General features: G+C 35.7%; 1 protein-coding gene across 1 annotated transcript in view; it reads right to left on the bottom strand.

Annotated features, from left to right (window-relative positions):
* Window positions 1-24230, bottom strand: part of LOC150086896 (PX domain-containing protein kinase-like protein) — a 257528-nt gene that overhangs the window by 225639 nt on the left and 7659 nt on the right. The window contains exons 2-3 of the mRNA XM_090372315.1: window positions 17209-17397; window positions 2965-3061 (exon numbers count right to left, since the gene is read on the bottom strand). Coding sequence (XP_090228441.1) covers window positions 2965-3061; window positions 17209-17397 — 286 coding nt within the window. The remainder of the gene's footprint in view (window positions 1-2964; window positions 3062-17208; window positions 17398-24230) is intronic.

A 24230-nucleotide genomic window follows, 5' to 3' on the forward strand; every position in this document is an offset into this window, starting at 1 on the left:
TTTACAATATTAATCCGTTACCATCGTATCGCGAAAATATTGTAACATGAACCCAATAACACTGTTTTTTTGGTAATTCATTCCACGACCTCGGAAGTTCAAATTTTCGTTATATAACTCCCTAAAAGGTTGTTTTTATAGTGTAAGTATTAGTTACCAATTCAAATCATTAAACACACTACACTTTCATCGTTATATGTTATAAGAACCAATTTTGAACGGCTTTGTGATATTTTCCTAAAGCACATTTCTGGAAGTCGCGACCATAAAACAAATAAAGCAATTTGCACTTTCCGGTTTATTGGGCTTTTCTGTTACTGCAAGCAATTATAAACGGGTAGTAAACTCGATGTTATTGCACTTGCGAAAATACTGATAGCTGGAATTGTGCAGTTTTTTACGTTATTATGGTGAAATGTGTTTCCCCTTTACTGAAATCTTCAATCGTATAAAAAATGTAAATAAAAATTTAAATAAATTTTCATAATCTTCTCTTCATTCCTTTTTTTAAGCTTCATAAACTTGTTACTCCGCGCAAATTGTGTTAGTTGCAATTTGTGCACTCGTTAAAAAATGATTATTCATGCTATTGAAATTTATAAAGAAAAGAGAAGATTATTTTGGAAATAACCCCAGGGACTCACATCTGGTGAGTATGGGTTTGGCACACCCAGGGTCCTGAGCTGGATATCATCATTCTTCTCTTTCTTGGTGATTCCCTTCTACCCCTCTCTCTCTCTCTCTCTCTCTCTCTCTCAGGGAATTTTTTTTTTGGCTGGTGCAGCATAAGCCTCAGGCTTCTTTGCACCAGGTAGCTAATAATAATAATAAACGCCTCTCGAAGCATTTCTGAAGAAGACTACTTCTGCAACAAACCAACGAGTGCCGAGCCAATAATGAGTGATCAACGAGTGTGCATCTAATCAATGATGATGATGATGATGAAGAATAAACATTCTTTAACATTTGTAAGTCATAAATAATTTCTCTATTATTATAATTTGCTTGATTTTACAGGCTACGTTTTCATTTCTTTGGATAAATCAATTATTGTTTAAACATAAAACTAATAATCTAACTAATTTCATTGTTGATAATAACCCCTATTTTTAACATTATGTCTATGGGAAAAAAATTCACGCTTTACAAGTTTGCTTTATGAGCATGCGGTAGGAATGAATTAACTCGTAATTTCTAGTCCTGATAAAAATTGATTTTATCAGGACTAGAAATCATGCATATCATCACATTTCACTCTTGAAATGCCAAATGACAGAAGACTGAGAATGGCCACTAGAAACTTCATTCAGAAGAAACTAAGTTGTGATCTGGGGTACCAGAGGGTCATTAACATTAACTGTGTACTCTGAATGGTTATTGGTTAAAAAAAAATAAAGTGTGTTAGACTAGATGTGCATTAAGATTGTACGCAAACTGTGGAAGGTCATTAGTAATTGTGAAAGCCTCAGCAACTCTACCAGCTAGGTCCATGCAACTAAAAAATTGAAGCTAGCAGGTGTTGTGAACATTAAAATCACCAGAGAAAATTACCACACTATTAGGAAAATTAGGTTGAAGAAAGAAAGTCAAAACATTGAGTGATTTGTAGTTGGGTGGGAGCAGATACAGGCAATAGATGAATTTGAGAGAATGGGATGAAGAGAATTTAAGCCAAAAAAATATCAAAAGGAGAAGCTTCCAGATTAGAAAGACTCATAAGGAATATCAGAAGAGAGATATGCACAGTTACTACCTTAAAGTGAAAGATATTGCAGAGTGAATAATTAGGACAAATGAGATGAACAGCAGTTCAGGCAACTGATAATTGATTTTAGCTGGAAAGTAAACCGAATTTGGAAGACTGGGTGGAAATTGACATCATTAGGATTATAAATGAGGTTGTGAAATGAATTAATATATTTTGAGAGCTTGATATCTTTTTGCAAAGAAGTTTGTAAAAAAATATAAAACCCTCAAAATTTATTAATCTGACTATTCATAAAGAACACTGAAGTTAATGAAATAAAAGATAGGGGAGAGTGTTGAATAAATTGAAAAAATTTTTAAACATGGCATACATACAGTAATAAATTTCTTAAACACTGCCTAAAATGCAATAAGGTATTTCTTTGGCTTTCCAGTTAGAGCCCAAGAAATACCTTAATCTACTTCACTCCCCTCACCCACTCACTCTGAAACTGAAGTCATTACCCTTTCCTTTAACCACTGAAATTTCTTTTTCCACTACAATTTTATGGCATTGTTTGCTACTTTATATATAAAAAAAAAAAAAAAAAAAAAAACATTTTCAATTTAGAGTCTGAAAGTCTTCTCACCTGAATCAGGAGTTTCTGACAAAACACAAACCTTGTGAGGCTTGTGATAAATTAGTCTCTGCTAATAATAGTGCTGCTTGTATGAACCTAACAAGCTCATTCTCTTCAAACAATTTTTAATAGAACTCTTGAACAAAAAAAAAATTTGCAGATACTCCAAAATACTAAAATTAACAACATTAATATAAAAATGTAATTTTGTATAATCACTGGAAAATTTAGGTGAATTTAGATACAAGCAGGGGGTTAGTAGCTGCTTAATGGATCTGGAAATTACTGTCAAACACTCTCTCTCTCTCTGTCTGTCTGTCTGTCTGTCTCTCAACATTAAGAGATTGACATTTTCATTATGCATTGCCTACTTCTTAAATCAGAGTGAGTAAATACTTGCTGCTACTCTTCTGTGCCTTTTAATGATATCAGTTGTGTCTTTAATGATAAGTACTATTTTTTTTTAAATTCCATTTAATGTATGGCTTTCTCCTTAGTATTAGAGCTAGGATTGTAAGGAGTATAAATCATGCCTGCCTAGATTTGGCAACGTACATACCAATAAAATCAATGATAAGTCATATTTAACATTCAAAAAATCCTTTTTGCAATATGAAATGAAAGAACATTCACTTACCTAAGTAATTAAAAGAATAATTATCTGGATCTAAGAATTTCTTTACAGTTAATGATGCTGCCAGCATGGGATGTGATAATATGGTATTCATGTAATTCTGAGTAAAGGGAAACAAATTTGTCTGTAGTAAAAATTCAATATGGTCAAAAACAAATTGAAAAAATTGGAAAACTAAAATGCAAAAACTAAAAAAAAAAATTAAATTGACCCACGAAATACTACTCATTAGCTAGAAAGAAGATATACAATGACTCAGGAGCTGGAAATTTACCAACTCATATTTTTTACTTTTCAGTGATGTTTATTTTAACAACTGAATTAAAAAGTGCACACCATGGGGATAAAATAAATTTACTTCGAAAAAGTTCATCATTATAAAATAAAAATATCTTGATAAAAGCAGAAAAATTTTCACATTTATTATTGGAAATGATTAACACATGAGAGTTACATGGGGGGCATTTTGAGTCCTCAATTTTTTTTGGCCTTTAGCACTGTAAAACTACTTTGTTCACCAGTACGTTGCTCACGATGTCTTTCAAAGGAAGTTTATGTATCTGTATTAAAAATTCAAGAATTTCTGTTGAATTGGATAAAAATAATACCTACATGCCTATAAGTTTAGGGGTGCATAAGCAGGTTCAGCCCAAAAGGAAGGTAAAGGGGCCGTCACCAAAATATCCATGTTTTATAAGGCTCCCAATATATTAAAATTGATATAAATCTAGAAAATGAGTTTCTTCCACAAATGCAGCACACAAAATCAATGAATGGAAACAGACATAATTAAGTTTAGGGCAAAAGACTAAAGTTACTAATTAATTTTACTTACTGCACTATCTCACACCTCGTGGATATCTCTTCACTGGGTTATTCAGGTCCTCATAATACCTGCCTTTCCACACTGACAAGACTCCAAGCAGAAGGAGCAGTGCTTTTTATTTAGAGTAGTGCAATACCAAGGCAACTTGTGAAGTACTTTCATGATATGAGATCAATGAACTAAAGCCCAGTTTGCTTGCAGCTACAGAAAGAAACTATGCCTAACATGTAACTATGACTTTTGAATGGGAAGCAAAAATTACTTATTACATCGTAAGTAACATGACATTAAACATCATTACTATTTCATTTCTTATTTGTTTTGCCACTGCTGAGTTCACATTATTATATGTGAGAGTTATTCAAATGAAACATGTTTAAGGATTTTTGTAAAATTTTAAAGTCACCTTTAGTATTGGATTCACTAGTCTTCATCTATACAATAAAGTGCTGAGACTGGTGCAATAAAAAGACCACAGAGTGAAGGAGCTCAAAAATGTTTTATTTTTGTTCAAAGTAATCACAACTTGACTGAATGCACTCATTACACCATTCTAAATGTTTCTGGAGAGAAACAGCAAAGGCATCCAAAGAGATGATATTCAGTTCAGCAGTTACATTTCTTTCTATGTCCCCAACATTTTGAAATTTTTTTCCTTTGAGGACAGTTTTCACCATGGGAAAGAGGAAGAAGCAGTGGTGAGCTGTGAATATTTTAACAATGGGCTCTCAGTTTTGCCAACTTTTTGATGTGAAACATCCTTGGGGGTACCTACCGAGTAAATCTGATTGCACAGAAGTGATATCATCTGCGGCTTCTGCAAGAGATGCTTCACAAGCTTACACCACTAGTCTATGATGATCACTAACTAATAGTGTGATTAGAGTAGCGTGACATTTTTCATGACTGGTAACAATATCTCGAGTTCTAACTTTTTAGAATTTTTGAATAGTATGTTATCACAATCATACTTCCTGCAGTTGCTACTGCAAGTATGATTGCAACAATACAAATATTTGTCAACAATTTATTTTTTTGCATTGCATTTTCGTTACATTCCATTGTTAGGTGCCCTCAACAGCTGCATATGTCGTTTCAATTATAAGATTGGGTACCTCACAATTGAAACGACATATGCAGCTAACAATGGAATGTAACGAAACATTCCATTGTTAGCAATTGCAAGTATACATCTCTTACTTCAGTTGTCATAAATCCATTGTATCTTGTCTTCCAGAAATTATGAAAATTTGTGAATGATCAATAAAATATCTACAATGCAAAATCTCTTTTATTTTGTAATCAATATACACAAATCAAAATACCTAAAAGAAACGCAAAGGATGCTTCACATAAAACTATCTACCATGCTTGCTCGGCAACACATGCCATTTTTTTATTCTTTTTTTCACAACTAGGAAAATATAATGGATACATGTTTTCTGTGATAAAATTTTAATATTGTGAATAAAAACTAACATGAAATATTTTCCACATCACAATAACAATCACAAAACATTCTACAATATAAAAATAAATATTATATAAAAAACAAACTATTCTAGAAAAGAACACAAAAATCGCAAATTACATGAAAAAAATTGTCAAGAAAAATAAAAATTGTGTGCTGAGCACGCATAGTTAAGTGGAACTTCTTTAGAATCTTTTAAATTTTTATTATTTCAATGTTACAGTGGTTTAATATTTTACAATTGTTTTACAAGTTTATTACAGAGCTTTTATATATCTCTCCTTTGTACTCAATGGAAATGGTTTTGGTGGTCGCATTGCAGTATACGTGCTCTATAAGCTTCACAATGCTCACTATTAGTCCTCGGCATGTTGAATTATAAATTTTGTTCACTTGAAATTTTTTATGAAATATGGTAGAGAATGACAAGAAATATTTTGGTTTTTAAGATGACTGCTAGAAACGAAGATATAGCAATTTAAAACATAAATGTGACAAGCTTGCGGGTTACACCGTGGCCGCACTGTAGGGGTACCGATTGTGTCATACATTGATGCTACGTACAGTGTCGCATCGCTCATGCCTGGTACCGAGTGGTACAATGGTAGGGGGGGATGAATCATTTCATGTCGTATTTTCATTGCAATTTTGTCACTCCATCGATACAAGTTACTCCCATGTGAAAACTGCCTTTGGCATACCTAAAGAAGTTTCACTTCAAAATTTATTCCAAAAATTTCATATACAATTTACTTCTTTATTAATATTTGTTGTTTTGTTGTTGATCTGCTCTGGTCAAAGGCTGAGATGAGTACAGAGGGAAGATTTGACGTAACAATCCAGATCAAATTGAAGCAATGGTTTTCCATTTAGATTTATGGTCATCATATCTGCAATGTGTTTAATTGTCAAAGATGTTCTCTTTATTGTAACAATATTATTCATTATGAAGCTCACTCAGCTTCAGCACTGCCAATTGCAATGATTTCAAAGATATTTCTGGCTTTTTTAATTGAAAAGGAAATTTCACTTTATTTTAAAGATAAACTGTCATCAACAAAATCTCCAAAATCATTAATTTTTATTTCACATTTTATTAGAAAACTTAATTTCTTATTCGTTTTCACCCTCTTACCATGGAGACAAAAGTTCTTCTGGGTAGCATATCTTTAAAATTTCTTTCAATTCCTCGTCAATGATATTATTATTTTCTTTATTTGATTTAAAATTTACTCTGTTTCCTTAATAACCAATCCTTTAAGGATAAAACAATGCAGTTTAATAACTTGTCACGAGGTAATTTTTTTAAATGTGTTCTTACTTTCAATTTTAATTCCTTCAAATTCTTTCGACTTCAACATGCTCTCATATATATATTTTTTAATTTCATAGTTTTATAATTTCCTTCAGAATTTTTACAATTATTAACAGCATTGATAGTTCAAGTAATTAATTTATCTGCTTTTACTATAGTGATGCTGCGACTTTGTAAAGCTTCTGAAAGGTAAGAGAGCCCTGCAGGATGTCAATCATTAATGCTAAATCGTTAAGATATTCCAGATTTAAAAGTCAGTTTAATAATCCTGAATATTTAACTTCTGATTCAAAATGTTTGCACAAAGCGGGAGAATTCCTACAAACCACAAGTGCTGTCTGCAAGCTACAAGCTGCCCATCATGGCTCAAACATATGACCATCTTTATAATTTCCACATCAAGTTCTTTAGCAATCATCCTTAAATCATCCTGCTTCTAGAAGCAAGAAAAGTTTCCCATGATTGTTATTTGTTATTTGGTTTTTTTTTTAGGAGCATTAGCAACTAAGGCCATATTGCTCCGGGATATGCGGTGGTCATTCCCTGACCTTTCCGCATCCTCTGTATTTGGTGGTGACGAGCTCGAACCCTGGTCTAATCAAGAAGCGCGTGCTATGCACTGCTGCTGCTCCTTAACACCTGGCTATGGAGGTGCCGTTTCCCATGAGGTATATAAATTGTTGATCCTACAATTGCTGAATTTCTATAGGTGAGTCAGTCATTTACTAACTATTCTGTATGCATACTAACTAGTATGCATTCATACTACAATTACAGCTCCTCTCTTATGTAAGTAGTCAGTATGACAAATTATAGGGGTAAAAGATATACAGAATAAGAGAAAAGAGGGAAGCAAAAAAATGACCTTCAACTGCCTATGCAATTCCTCTCCACCTACAGGATAGCAAAAGACACAATGTAAATCCATCATGAGCAAGGAGGAGGGATAACAAGAAATTGTTGCAAGTGTTCCTTTCTGAATAAAACTGAATGCTAGACAAATAATAAAATCTACCTTGTTACTTTAACAAATTTTTTCATTAAATTTTTTTCACATTCTTTACCATGAGCACACCAACTTATAGGGTAAACATACTGCGAATTCACATTGCTGTTTGAGTACCTTTGTTCTACCTACCCAACATTCTCAGACCACAATATCAAATAAAAATAACAGTATAATAGTAGTCAATAATTTAAAAAAAAAAACTAAGAGCCAATTAAAAATAGCCAAACTATATTACAATAGCAATAAATTATCCTCGATCCTTAGAGAAATTATAGCAGGGTACTCTGCTTGTTTGCTACTAGTAATTGTGGATGTTAAGGGTTCAGCATACTTACTAGCATTCTGCTGATTATCAACACACAAATATTAGAGTCCTTTCATTTTTCGCAAATTATTTCTATGAAACTCAATTACAACCTAACACTGCCTTGATAGCATCAGCAAACATTCTTGCACCCTTTCTATTTAAGTGTATCCCATCCCTGTACTTGTTAACAGGAGAGACTGCTTCTACAGGGATGAAATACACTTAAATAGAAAGGGTGCAAGAATGTTTGCTGATGCTATCGAGGCAGTGTTAGGTGGGTCGGAAAACTGCTAGATTGGGGGGATACAAGGACTAATAGATTAACAGTAGCCACTGGCAGAGGTGAAAGTGATTCTTGCACTGCTTCTATTGGAATGAGCAGCAGCTTGGAAAATAAGATGCAGGATATTTCAGAGACTGCTGGGAGTCATTGGGGTACAAGTAAACACATGGGTTGTGTTAAGGTAGCTAAGAAAAAGAACAGGTGCATGTATACTTGCATGTACACCAATGCTAGGAGTTTGGTAAATAAATTTGATGAATTTGAGGTATTGCTCAAAGCATCAAAGGCGAATATTGTTGGGATATCAAAGATGTGGGGTCACACAGATATAAGTAATGCAGAACTGGAATTTGGGGAGTACAACATCTACAGAAAGGATAGGAAGGGAGGAGGGGTTATGCTATTAGTTAAGAAACACAAAATCCAAGGAAGTGAAGCCAGTCGACATAGCTGAACAGTGCAGTGTCGAGTCAGTTTGGTGTGATGTAAGCATTGGGAGATCAAAATTGAGAGTAGGAGTGTACTATAAGCCTAATGACTCTGATGAGTATAATAAGAAACTGTACAGGGAAATAGAGTGGGCCAGTAAATCAGAGTCTTATAATGGAGGATTTTAATTTCCCAGATATTGACTGGAATTTGTGGGTTGGTCACTCACACACTGGCAAGGCTTTTGTGGATTTATTGGATGATTGTTCTCTAAATCAGCATGTTCGGGAGGCAACTAGAGGAAGCAATACTCTTGATTTGATTATCAGTAGTGATTCTTCATGCATTAAGAATCTGTAGATACAGGAACCACTAGGTGGCAGTGATCACAGTGTACTGAAGTTGGATTTACTCAAGGAGGTAACTACCATCAGGGGTAAAGAGAAGGGTTATTGCTTTCGTAAAGGCGACTACGATGGTCTGATACTGTATTTCAATTCTATACAGTGGGACTAACTGATGATGTTACCAACAGCAAATTCAAAATGGGATGCATTCAAAGAACTTATCTTGCAAGCTACTAGGCTTTACATACCAACTAAGAAATATTGTTCAAGGTTCAGGCCTAAATGGATGTCAGATGAAATAATGAGACAATATGGCAGAGAAGAAAAATGCATGGGATATATATAAATTAATGGGTTACATGGAAGCCTATGATAGATATAAGCTGGTCTGTAACCAAGTCACAAAGGAGATTAGGCAGGCAAAGGCAGATGAGAAATTCTTGGCAAAGGATGCAAAGCAAAACAGAAAAGAGTTCTTTAGCTACGTAAACTCCAGAAAGAAAGGGATGAATCAGATTGGTCCACTGGATATTGATGGTTCAATAGTTGAGGATCCTGCTCAGGTGGACAAACTAAATGAGTATTTTGCATCTACATTCACACATGAGGAGTTATTCAGGAAGGGGAATGCCAGAGGTGAAGTAAACTCTGGCAGTGAGCTAGATGATTTTGTAATAACTGAGAGAAAAGTGGAGGAGAAATTGTTGAGGATAAACATAATAAAGGCACCTGGGGTGGATGGGATTTATCCAGTTTTATTAAAGGAGGCAGCAAAGGAAGTAAGCAAATCCTCATCCATAATTATGAGAGCTTCTTTGGACTCAGGGGAGGTACCCATAGACTGGAGATGTGCAAATGTGACCCCAATTCATAAAGGAGGATCAAAGGCTGACACAAGTAATTATAGATCTGTGAGTTTAACTTCTGTTCCAGGAAAATTAATGGAGGCACTGGTTAAAGAAGCACTGCAGGATCATCTAGACAAGACTTCAGTTATAGCTCGGACACAGCATGGTTTTGTTAAGGGAAAGTCTTGCCTGACCAATTTGATTGGATACTATAATGCAGTCACAAAAGAACTAGATGCAGGAAATAACTTTGATATTATATATTTGGATCTTAGAAAGGCTTTTGATACTGTTGCACATGCAAGACTGCTGCACAAATTGGAGCAGTGTGGCATTGGAGGCAAACTGCTGCTATGGATAAATGGATAGTTGAGGGGGAGAAGACAGAGTGGTAATCAATGGACACTACTCATCGTTGACTAATGTTATTAGTGGAGTCCCTCAGGGTTCAGTGTTGGGTCCATTATTGTTTTCTGTGTTTATAAATGATATTGATGATGGTATATCAAGCTTAATGTCCAAGTTTGCAGACGATACAAAGGTTAGCAGTGTTGTTAAGGACACTACTGATGCTATGCTGCTGCAACAGGACCTGGAAAGGTTGAGCAGATGAACTGAGAGGTGGCAAATGAAGTTTAACATTGACAAATGTAAAGTACTACATATGGGAAACAGCAACCCCAGAGCAATGTATGAACTCTGTGGCACTACACTGACAGTGGTAGAGAATGAAAAGGACCTGGGAGTTATTGTGCAGGCAGATATGAAGTTCCTTGAACAGTGCAGATGGGCTGCAAGAGTAGCTCATGGTGTCTTGTCAATGATATACAGGAATTTTTCTAGCAAGGATAGGGAGATGATTATTCCCTTGTATAAGGCAATGGTCAGGCCGCACCTTGAGTACTGTATACAGGTCTGGAGGCCTCATTTCAAGAAGGATGTAGAGCTGCTGGAACGAGTACAGAGAAGGGCAACAAGGTTAGTGAACGGAACGAAGGGTTGCTCTTATGAAGAAAGACTTAAGTTTTGCAAATTACAGTGTGTCTGAAGACTAGGCACCGGCAAGGTGATCTGATAGAGGTGTACAAAGCCTTGAATGGTTTGAGCATGCTCAATGCCGATGGGATTCTTCCTCTTGCTCAGAATAATCACCTGAGAGGGCATAAATTCAGATTGAGGAAAGACAGATGTAGGACAGATGTGCGGAAACTTGCCTTTAGCCAGCGGGTAGTTGGTTGGTGGAACAGACTTCCATCCCTTGTTGTGGAAATTGATAGCCTAAATAAATTTAAGGTTCAGCTGGACAGGTATTTCGAACGAATGGAGGGGTGAAAGTGAAAGTGTTTTTTTTTTTTTTTTTGGCTGATGCTGCATAAGCTTGCTTTCTTGCATCATATGCCTCTACTGATGCTAATAATAATGGCAGTGGAACATATAGTATTCTGCTATGATGTGGTTCAGCAGATACATGATATTTGTCAACACAAGTGTGGATCAAATAAGGAGGGACAGATAATTAGGGTAATTATGCCACTATTATTTCTAAAGTGTATTCTTGCATGTTATACTTCTGTATTATCCATAAATAGATAAACTTTCATATACTATTACCCGCTCCCCAAGATTGGATTGTTCTTGTTTTTCTAAGCTCCCCACTTGAAGAAAACTGAAGGCAGGTTCTTCCTGCATGTTGATGTTGGACCTGAATATCTGTACATTTTAAATTTTCAAGAAAAAAATATGAAGGCAGTTTGTTTCAAAAAACAGAAGTAGAAGGGATAAATGAGGAAAAGAAAGAGTTAATTCAGCAAGTTTGGTGTTGAAGTGTGAATGGACATTGACTTGTTAATAAAAGTGTTTGGACTGTTTCTGAAAAAAAGAGGTGGAATTACTAATGGACATGCTAATTCAGAAGAGTAATGCCCATGGAAACATCCATATAAAAGATATGAAGCAGAATACGTGCAAGAGAAGTGGTGTAAGTTTGCAAGGGAAAGGGTGATTATAAATTAACATGACTGATCTCTTTGGAACTGAATATAAGAATATAAGAGATTATGGAACATCATTCCATATATGGGTAACATTCAAAAGCAGGAGAGAGATGAAATTTCTACAAGGCCAATAGCTGTTCAAAAGAAATGCTGAGTGCAAATGAGAAAACTGTTTTTTCAATGCAGCAAAGCAATATATATGTGACATACTTGTGCCAAGAAAAGTTTTATATATAAGTCAAGGTTATATATAAAGTGAAGACCCCAGTGAATATTAAATTTGTCCAAAAATTTTTTTTTTTTTTTTTATGAAAACCCCAAACACAAGAGGTATTAGAACCTATAGTACTTAGTACCATGCTTGGGTTGGAGCTTGAGAACATGAAAGAAGATATTTGTTGACATTAGACTTGAACTTCTGTAGAGTGTAATTTTTGGGAAATACGTATGAAGGAAGGTCGTTCCAGAAAATGGCAGTTGAATGACTAAACGAGGACGACAAAAACTTGATTCTGTTTGTTTGAAGATGTACAGTAAATGGATGTTGGCTGGTGGTGTCACGTGATCGGACTGTTTTGAAAGAGAGATCGGGAATTATAGAAGCCAATTCAGAAGAACAGTGCCCATGGAAGAAAACTCATACAGCATAAACATTACGTCTATGAGACAGCGATGGAGAGCCTCTGCTAGAGATGGGTCATTAATTAACCTAACTGCCCTCTTCTGAACGGAATCTAGAAGTCCGAGAGAGGTTTTCAGGGCATCGCCCCAGTTGTGGGAACAATATTCCATGGTAGGACGAAATTGCGATTTGTACAGAGTGAACAGCTGTTTAGAAGAAAAGTAATGCCGAGAGCGAAAGAGAAAACCAAGTTTTTTAGATGCACAGGAAGCAACATTTGTAATGTGCCTGTGCAAAGACAGATTAGAAGTCCCCAAAAGAGATATATCATCTTGCCTAGAAATCAGAGTGTCACCAAAGATAAGCATAGGAGCAGAAGAATCCTTTTTGCGAGATATAAGACAAGGCTGAGGTTTAGAAGGATTGAAATCAACTAAGTTGTCTTTGCCCCACTCGAGAATTATCTGGAGATTTAAGGAATTGATAGCAGATATTCGAGAAGCTGAAACTGATTGAGCAGGGTAAGGTGGCAAAATGGAAAGTGGAATGCAATGTGCTATCATCAGCAAAACTATGAATAGGATTTCCAGTCAATGGAAGAAGGTCATTAATATACATGAGGAAAAAAGTGAGGGAAAGAACTGAACCTTGGGGGGAACCAGCATCAGTGAAGAAGTTAGAAGACAGAGCCATCTACCATCACTCTCAGTGAGCAGTCAGAGAGAAAACTGGATAACCAATTACAAAAAACAGTTGGAAAACCGTAAGATGGAAGCTTGTTTAGAAGATCTTTATGCCAAACATGATCGAAAGCCTTTGAGATGTCAAGAGCAACTTGACATCTCAAAGGCTTTCGAGATACTACTTGTATTTCACTGAATTTTTCCATTGAATTTTCCCATAAATAGATAACATAAGCCAGAATATCACCAGTGGATCGACACTGATGGAATCCATACTAGTGATTGTTGATCAGGTGGAAGATTTCTGGATAGTTTAAGAGTTGGTGGTTAATTGATTTCTCCATTACTTTAGAATTAGTAGAAGAAATTGCAATGGGATGATAATTGGATGGGAGGAATTTGTCACCCTTTTTAGGAACTGGCTGGATATTAGCAAATTTCCAGCAGAAGGGAAAACACCTTTGGAATAAGAAAGTGAAAAAGGGTTGCAAAGAACAGGAGTAAGTTTAGTGCAGGTTTTGAGAACAAGTGGAGAAATACCATCAGGACCTGGAGCTTTCTTAGCATCAAGGTTCGTTAAAATCCTTCTGACATCCTTTTGATGGAAGACCACAGGAGGCATTGAATGGAGTGTGCTGGGAATGGTGGGAGGTGTTTTACATGAGTTTGAAGAAAAATGGGATGCTAGCAGGTCAACTTTATCCTTGGCTGAAGTGACAATAGAACTATCTGGTTTTGACAGAGGTGACAGAGAGTACTATCCTTTTAACCTTATATCTGGTTGGAAGAAGGGTACAATTAGGATTCCTTTCGCTTCCAATGTAGTACTTGTGCATATGTCCATTCTGATATTCCCTGCCGGAGACTCAGTAATTTGGAATCTCCTCTTTTCGATCTTCTCTGGCTTAAAATCTCTCTACCAAATTTTGTCAAATTCATCTGTTGCCTCTATCATTCTTCCAACTCCACTAATCACTCGAAACTCTTTGACTTCCTCTGTTTGAAACTCTACTTTCTTCTGTCCAACTTTCCCAATAGAGAGGTAATTTTCCTTGGTGATTTTAATGTTCACAAATCCAGCCGGCTTTTGTTTTCTAGTCACACAGACCCAGCTGGTCAAGATGCTGAGGCTCTTGAAATTATTAATGACCGCACACAAATTGTTCATTTAACTACCAGAATACCAAACAATCCTAACAACACAGCCAACACGCTTTATCATTTTCTCACAAACAACCCTTCTAAGTATATGGTCGAGATGACTGGTCCTCTAGGCACTTCAGATCACAACCTGGTGATGGTCTCTTCTCCAATGGAGCTTTTCTCTCATGGCCAATCTCAACCTCATGTTGTTTGGCATTACACAAAGCAAAACGAAATGATCTACGCAATTTCTTTTCTTCTTTTCCTTGGTCAGTTTACTGTTTCAATCTTCTGATATCAATATTTGCTCAGATCGTGCCAGTGAAATTATTTTTACAGGTATGAAATCCTTTATTCCACACTTGCTCAGATCGTGTCAGTGAAATTATTTTTACAGGGATGAAATCCTTTATTCCACGCTTGCTCAGATCGTGTCAGTGAAATTATTTTTACAGGGATGAAATCCTTTATTCCACACTCCACCTTAAAATCTCGTCCTTTACCTAAACCCTGGTTTTCCAATAAATGTGCTAAGGCTATTCAAGAGAAGAATGTTGATATCGTAATTATCTTGTTTCCCAATCTTTTTTCATTTTCTGCTTACACCAAAGCTCGAAACAATTGTAAAGCAGTTATTAATCAGTCCAAACTAGAAAATGAACAGGCTAAGGTAAATGAGGATATTAAAAAACTCGCTTCTTGTCCAAATGGTACCCGAGCATTTTGGTCCCTTGCTAAAGCTATTGGAGGCAACTTCTGCACATTTCTGTTCCAACCTCTGTCAAAATCAGATGGTTCTATTTGCCACTTCAGCCAAGGATAATGCTGACAGGCTAGCATCCTATTTTTCTTTCAATACTTGTATTAATGATCGTGGTAAACCACCTCCAACCATTCAATGCAGTCTGTGATCTTCTGTCAAAAGGATTTTGATGAATCTTGATGCTAAGAAAGCTCCAGGTCCTGATGGTATTTCTCTACTTGTTCTCAAAACCTGTGCTCCTGAACTTACTCCTGTTCTTTGCCGCCTTTTTTCGCTTTCTTATTCCAAAGGTGTTTTACCTTCTGCTTGGAAATTTGCTCATATCCAGCCAGTTCCTAAAAAGGGTGACAAATCCCTCCCATCCAATTATTGTCCCATTGCAATTACTTCTACTCTTTCTAAAGTAATGGAGAAACCTATTAACCGGCAACTCATAAACTAACTAGAAACCTTCCATCTGATCAACAATCGCCAATATGGATTCCATCAGTTTTGATCCACTTGTGATATTCAGGCTTATGTTTTCAATCTATGGACAAATTCAATGGAAAAGTTTAGTGAAGCTCAAGCAGTTGCTCTTGGCATTTCAAAGGCTTTTTATCATGTTTGACATAAAAGTCAAACATGATTTTCTAAATAAGCTTCCATCTTATGGTTTGCCAACTGTTTTTTGTAATTTGGTATCCAGTTTTCTCTCTGACCTCTCACTGCGGATGATGGTAGATGGCTCTCTATCTTCTAACTTATCCACTAATGCCAGTGTTCCCCAAGGTTCAGTTCTTTCTCCACTATTTTCCTCTTGTATATAAATGACCTTCTTCCACTGACTGGAAATCCTATCCATAGTTTTGCTGATGACAGTACATTGTATTCCTCCTTCCAGTTTGAGAAACCTTGCCCTGTTCAAACAGCTTCAACTTCTTGAATATTCACTACCAAATTCTTAAATGCTCATCTTCAGATAATTCTCCAGTGGGGAAAAGATAACTTAGTTGATTTTAATCCTTCTGAAACTTGGTCCTTCCTGTCTTATATCTCACAAAAAAGGACTCTACTCTTCTGGTTCTATTCTTAACTTTGATGACATTGATTTCTAGGCAAGAACACATATCTCTCACTTCTAATCCCTCTTGGTTGTTTGTTGTTGTTGTTTGTTATTTGGTTTTTAGGAGCATTAGCAACTAAGGCCATATTGCTCCGGGAATATGCGGTAGTCATTCCCTGACCTTTCCGCATCCTCCTATTTGGTGGTGGCGGGCTCGAACCCTGGTCTAATCAAGAAGCATGTGTTACGCACTGCTGCTCCTTCCCACCTGGCTACGGAGGCGCCGATAATCCCTCTTGGCATAAGCACATTACAAATATTGCTTCCTCTACATCTAAAAAACTGGGTTTTCTCTTTCAACTCTAGGCGTTACTTTTCTTCCAAATTTTTTCTTTCTTTCTTCTGTACAAATCACAAATCTGCCCTACCATCGAATATTGTTCCCACATCTGGGGTGGTGCCTCCAAAACCTCTCTCGGGCTTCTTGATTCCATTCAAAAGAGGGCAGTTAGATTAATTAATGGTTCATCTCTAACAGAGTCTCTCCACTCTGTCTCACAGATATTGTTTCTACTGCACACCTTTTCTATAGATACTTCCATGGGTACTGTTCTTCTGAATTGGCTTCAATAATTCCGGCTCTCTCTTTCAAAGCAGTCCGAACACATGTTGCAACAAGTCAACATCCTTTTACTGTCCAACTTCCAACTCACAGAACCAACTTCTTCCTCATTTATTCATTCAACTTCGAGTATTTCCTGTAAATTACAATCTACAGAAGTTCAAGTCTGCTGTTAACAAATATCTCCTTTCAATTTCTCAACCTCCAACCCATGCATGGTACTAAGTACTATAGGTTCTAATACCTCTTTTCATGTTTGGGGTTTTCATGAACAATAAAAAAATAAAACATATATAAATACTCTTATTAAAGTTAATTATTCTTAAATGCTAATCTGTTTACAAATATATTCAGCCAAGTTCAAGGTTATGTTATTGCTAAGTGATTAAACTGCAGCCATTATCAACCCACTGCAGGATAGAAGCCCCCTCAGCAATTCATGTTGAGGGATTATACTACTACAAATAACATTTGATAATTCAATGCACAAATCTACTACTGATTTTAAATAAATGATTATAATTAATGTACCAACCTCACCTGTAAACCTTGCTGCCTTTCAGCTATGAATTCTCGTTCTAACTTTCCAAACATCTTTTTTGGTGGGAGAGGGAGTTCAATACCTGATATCTGTAAATAACTATTAAGAGTATCAAAGTCACTATAACGTCTAGTAATCTGCCAGGAGTTTTCTGGAGAACTTCCTCTCTGAACTCGCATAATGTATACCTATAACAAATTAGAAAAGAATGTTATGAAATTATATTTCTGCTCTATTTCCTTTCAATTAGTATCAGCAAGCCAAACAATTCAAAAAGCATACTTTTTATGCATCAACCAAAAATAAATAAATAAAATAAAATAATTAAAAGAAAAAAAATATTCATACTATTCCCATTCCCACAAGGGGATCATCCAATCAGCTTTGAATTAAGCAGACGCTGTCTCTACCATGTTGAAGTGAACTTATTCCAGTATATCCAGTATGTTATTCCTGCAGATTTTATATTTGTGCTCCTTGGATTTCATCTCACCTATGATGGAGAACATGCATTTATTTTACTTCCTCATTCATTTTACTCAACCCTTTCAGCACAGAAGCAAAATATATTTTTCGCTAAGTTGGGGAACATGTTCATTAATAGAGGCCACCAGCTTGCTAATGAGAAGCCAGTAAGCTTAAAAACAGCTTACCAGGCAGATGTTTCAGATTTTTAAATGCATAGCCTGATTTACCTGTTTAGGCAATGCTAACTTAACAAGCTATACAACTTAACAAGCTAGGTGACATGTGTAGTGCATTACATTTTAGGTGCATTCAATTTTTTTTCTTAAATTATAGTAGAACCCAGACAAATTACTGCATAAGAAGTTTCCTCCTGTACCAGATTTGGTTTCTTAATTCCCAATTTCAACTCTATATATTGAAATGTGTTATTTTCCCAAGTAAGAAGTTTCCAGGACAAAACGTTTCCTTGCATAAAAAATTTGTGATAAAGAATACACAGTGCATTATTATAATGATGTATTCCTACTTAATACATTTTTTATTCTTTATTTTTATATTAAAAAAATTTAAACATTTTGGTAATCGAACAAGTTAGTGCCAAGCATCATTTCAGTTCGTAGAAAATCACCAAAGTAGGTGAAATGCTGTCGTTTTGTTACATCTGATATTGTCAATGGAATGCCTTCACAACAAGTTGCCCTGATATTGCACTACCTTGAATAAGCAACGCTTCACCAGTGAAGAAAACTAATGTTACTTATTCTCAGCGGATACCACCACCACCATCCCTGAATGGTGGTATCCGCCAAGGATCCACTGGCGAAGAAGGGTTGCCTATTCGAGAATCCACTGTTGAAGCAACATTGAATTCCCTTATTCAAGGTAGTTCAATATCAGTGCAACTCATTGTGAAGATATTCACAATATGAGATATAACAGAAATGATGCCATTTCAACTACTTCGGTTGACGATTGACTATGAACTAAAATGATGTTTGGCACTACCTTGTTCGATTAGTGAATTTTCCATAGTCTGAGGCTTTCAGCACTAAAACCTTTTTAGTGTAAACATTTTAATATAATGGAGGTGACATACTGAAATTATTTTCATCAGCATCATATATACTGGACAGCATCAAGCACATGAAGCACAGTGAAGCATTTGATGCACAGTTCAGATGGTTGTGAACTGTTCTGAATTACTTAGTGTATTGTTGCTCTATCTTATTGTAATTGTGACCTTTTAAAGTATGTTGAAAATCCAAAGGAGCTCGTTCTTCAAACTTGGTAATTAGCATTAGAAGAGGCATATGATCCAAGAAAGCAAGCTTATACAGCTTAAGCCAAAAAAAAAAAAAAAAAAAAAACCCCACCTTCCCATTTGACCAATCCATTCGCTCCAAACGTTTGTCTAGTTCTGCCTTGAATTTATTTAAGCTGTCAACTTCTATGACAGATGGACGTTTGCTCCAGAAATCAACCACATGCAGGCTAAAGGCAAATTTCTGCACATCTATTCTACAACTGTCTTTACTCAATTTGAATTTAGGTCCCCTCAGGAGATTAATCTGGGCAAGAGGAAGAACTCCATCAGCACTGAGCTTGCTCAAACCATTCAAGGCCTTATACATCTCAATCAGATCACTTCGCAGGTGCCTAGTAAACCAGAAGCTGTAATTTGAAAATCTTAAGCCTTTCTTCATAAGAGCAACCCTTTGTTCCATTCACTAATCTTGTTGCCCTTCTCTGTACTTGTTCCAGCAGCTCTACATCCTTCCTAAAAATGAGGCCTCCAGACCTGTATACAGTACTCAAGGAGTGGCCTAACCATTGCCTTATGCAAGGGGATAATTACCTCCTTATCCTGCTAGAAAAATTCCTGTATATCATTGACAAGACACCATGAGCTACTCTTGCAGACTGTCTGCACTGCTCAGAAAACTTCATATCTGACTGCACAATTAGCCCCAAGTCCTTTTCAATCTCTACCACCTCGAGTGTAGTAGTACACAGTTGATATGTTACTCTGGGATTATTGCTATCCATATGCAGTACTTTACGCCAGCGTTAAACTTCAGTTGCCACCTCTCAGCCCATCTGCTCAACATTTCTAGATCCTCTTGCAATAGCATATTGTACTATCATTAGTGTCATTAACAATCCTGCCAACCTTCCACACAGCTGAAACTCCTAATTCCTGTCGTTTAAAATGTTTTCTTTGAATTCTCTGCAGAAAATTGTGTTAATTATCCAGAAATGTGTGTTATCCAGAAATTATTATCCAGAAGTAATTATCCAGAAATGTGTGTTAATTATCATATAATTAGGAAAAGTTTATGAAAAAGTTAAACCTAATTATAAGCATGTGTTGACTGACAGATATCACGAAGAGTTATTGATAGTAAGTTCACTTTATCATCGAGCCATTTCCTCCAATCAGTAATGCTTCTCTAGCTTTGTGACACTGTCTGGAAACAAACTGTATACATGTGTGCTTCATGTTTCATGCAGTGAGCACTCCTTAGGGACACACTCTGGTCTAATCAAAGTATAAGTTGAAGGGTGCAGTTTTTAAATTTGCATTTGCTCACCAACAGTTCTAAAGGAAGTTTTAATTTTTCAAAAATTAATTAAAAATATATATTTTTAATAAAGAACATGAATTTTTCACAGTTTTATCAAAATAATTGACAATTCTGCATTCTCGAAACTTTGACTCAGTTTAACTCTGTTTTACATTCTCTACACCTAGCCATTCAGTTTAATTACAACTGTGTGATATTTATTACTGTTCTCCCATATACTTTTTCTTTCTTTCTTTCCCTCTCTCTCTCTCTCTCTCTCTCTCTCTCTCTCTCTCTATATATATATATATATATATATATATATATTGGAATTATGTCTAATGATAATTAGATTTAAATATTAAATAGCGTAAATGAGGGTATTAGCTCCTACGTTAATGCTATTGTACAGTAACAATTAGACATTATACGTGCATGGGTTATATATGTACTTAACTTATTTATACATTATTACTTTTTAAAATTATGGTACTACTTGCGAGCATCAGGTTTGTAGTGACCCCAACCAACCTGCTGGTTATATATCAATCTAGATCTGGTATGGATAGCCTTATATATAAATACACTCCTTTACGATTCTTTAAATTTACATTAATTTTGTTGTTTTTATATGTATCTATGTTATATATAAGGCTATCCATACTAGGGCTAGATTTATATATAACTAGCAGGTTGGTTGGGGTCACTACAAACCTGATTCTCCAAAGTAGTACCATAATTTTAAAAAATAATAATGTATAAATAAGTTAATTATATATATATATATATATTTTATTCCTCTACATGATGCTTGAAATATAAAAATAAATTAGAATGAGGATTAAAAAGATAAAAATAATGCCCATAGCATGGCAAGACAGAAGAGAGAAAATAGTCAAAATTAAACATAACGATCAAACCAACAGGAAGGGAAGAGAAGGGTAACATGAGTAAAAATATTGCAGCAGAAACTCTCCAAGATAATTTAGAAAATCTAAATGCAAAGATAATAAAATAATAATCAATTAAACAGAGGACTACAAGGCCAATAATGGTCAGGGAACAGCTGCATTTCGATCACTAGACAAATCGCCGCAAAGGCGAGTCGATCGAAAGATCAGTCCACCACCCGATCCCCAGGAACTGCCAATGCAGAGGACTTGAATAGCAGTGGTCCTGATGCAGCGAAAATTCAAAATAGGACAGATACAAGCACTTCAATGCAAAGCCACACCACTAACAAAAAATAATCTTAACCAGATTATATAGCCATCCATAGTTCATTATTCGTCTATATATATATATATATATATATATATATATATATATATATATATATACACACACGTTTCCAATAGTTCGATTTTCTTAAATACTGGTGTTTTTTACATATAGGTATTATTGTTAATACAATACTGGTCTTTAAGCTAGCCTTATCTCGGTTATCTTAATTTCCCATGGCCTATACATTTAGGATTTAGAAGCTTATTGCGTATTGCTAAAGAAATTTTCATGATAATTATTGAGGAAAAATTTTTTTATATATCTGTAGCATTGTATTAAGACCAGTATTGTATTAACAATAATACCTATATGTAAAAAACACCAGTATTTAAGAAAATTGAACTATTGGAAACGAATATACACTGTCACGTATAATGTTCAATTGGCCAACATGGCAAAAAACAATGGCATTAACGATGCACAAAAGACGGATTAAACCACAATAGAATGATAATACAAAAGAATAATATATATACACACACACACACACACACACACACACACACACACACACACACACACACACACACACACACACACACACACACACACATACTGTGGACAAAATAATGGAGACACCTGATATGAAAGTAGGAGTCTTTGTAATGGCTGTACAACATATTTTTGAACATCCATAGATGTTTTATTTTTTGTTTGTTTTTTTTTATTTCTTTAAGGAAAGATAAAAGCTGATGTTTACTTAGAGGTGATATAAAAAGGTACATGAAGAAAATGACCAACCTGTGTGACCTGAAAAAAGGCAAAATTGTTGGTGCATGTTTAGTAGGGAAAATCAGTGATTAAAACTGCTGATTAGAATTAGTGGCAAAAGATGTAAGAAAGCAAACTTATACAGTATCAGACAAAAAAAATGACACTTCCATTTTACCTATTCATTCCCTCCAATAGTTTGTCTAGTTCTTCCTTGAATTTATTTAAGCTATCAACAACCACGACAATGGATGGAAGTTTGTTCCAGCAATCAACCACCCAGCATGGGTTTGTTAAGGGAAATGGGTTGAGCACGCTGAATTCTGATACTTCCACTTGTTCAGATTACGAACCTAAGGGGGCATAAATACAAATTAAGAAAGGACAGATGTAGAATACATGTGCGGAAATGCCTTTGGCCAGCGGGTGGTTAATTACTGGAACAAACTTCCATCTGTCGTTGTGGAAGTTGATAGGTTGAATAAATTTAAGGAGGAACTGAACAGGCATTTGGAAGGAATGGTGTGATTTTTTTTTTTTTTTGGCTGATGCTGCATAAGCTCATACACTTGCTTTCTTGCAGCACATGCCACTACTACTACCCACTGTCTAAGGCAAACTCCCACGTGTATTCATCCTTCCTTGTGTGTGGTATGAGCAAGAGGAAGAATCCCATCAGCACTGAGCTTGTTCAATCCATTCAAAGCCTTAAATACCTCAATCAGATCATCTCTCAAGTGACTAGTCTCCAGATGCTGCAAATTTGCAGAACAAAAGCCTTTCTTGGTAACAGCATCCCTTTATTCCCCTCACCAATCCTGTTGCCCTTCTCTGTACCTGTTCCAGCAATTTTATATCCATCCTAAATTGAGGCCTCTAGTAATCAAGATGTGGCCTGACCATTGGCTCATACAATGGTATAATCACCTCCTTAACCCTGCTATCAAAATTCCTGTATATCATTCAAAAAACCCCTTGAACTGTCCTGGCAGCTTGTCTGCACTGCTGACAGAACTTCGTGTCCAACTGCACAATAACACCAGGTCTTTTTCATTTTCCACTACCTTGAGTGTAGTACCACCCAATTGGTATATGTTACGCTGGAGTTAATGCTACTCATATGCATTTATCAATTTTAAACTTCAATTGCCATTTCTCAGCCCATTTGCCTAACTTTTCTAGATCCTGTTGCAGTAGCATACTGTCATTAATGTTATTAACCATCTTGTATAATCTGTAAAGTCTGTAACGTTATTAACCATCTCTGTACGATCTGTAAAGTTGGGCATTAATCCTGATTTGTTTAGCATATTCAGAGAAACTGTATGGAAAGTGATGTCTACATTCACCAAGTATGGGAAAAACAAAATCTGATTTTAGCTTGAAAATACAAAACTTCTCTCCCAGAAATAATTGCAGAATTTAATGTGTTTCAGCTATCTAGTTTCTAACAAAGTAGGTTTGGCAAGACCTTCACAAAGCTAAAATTTACAGCACAGCTGCTACTGCCAAGCCACTTGGTACTGTTGCTAATCCTAGAAAGAGGATGTATGGTGTAAGGGCATAGTATCTAGATGCCTGATGATTGAAAACATGCCAATTTCAGAAGAATCATCATTCACACTTTTTCCAACATCAGGGAGAGTTTACAAGTACATTTGGCAAAGGCCAAAGATAAAGCATCATCATGACCGACTTCTGGCAACTGTCAAACATGGAGGAGGTTCAACAATGGTTTGGGCAGCAATATCTTGGTATTAACATTAGCATTAGTAGAGGCATATGATGCAAGAAACCAAACTTATATAGCATCAGCCAAAAAAAAAAAAAAAAACCCTTCCCATTTCACCCATCCATTCACTACAAATGTTTTTCTAGTTCTGCCTTGAATTTAAGTTGTAGTGTCTACTTGTTGTAGTGCCAACAGTAGTGGAGGTCAACAGATAGAAGTTTGTTCCAACTATCAACTACCTGCTGGCTAAATGCAAATTTCC

Source organism: Mastigoproctus giganteus, chromosome 4, assembly GCF_048544385.1.
Source record: "Mastigoproctus giganteus isolate SK-2022 chromosome 4, ASM4854438v1, whole genome shotgun sequence".
Classification (NCBI taxonomy): domain Eukaryota; kingdom Metazoa; phylum Arthropoda; class Arachnida; order Uropygi; family Thelyphonidae; genus Mastigoproctus; species Mastigoproctus giganteus.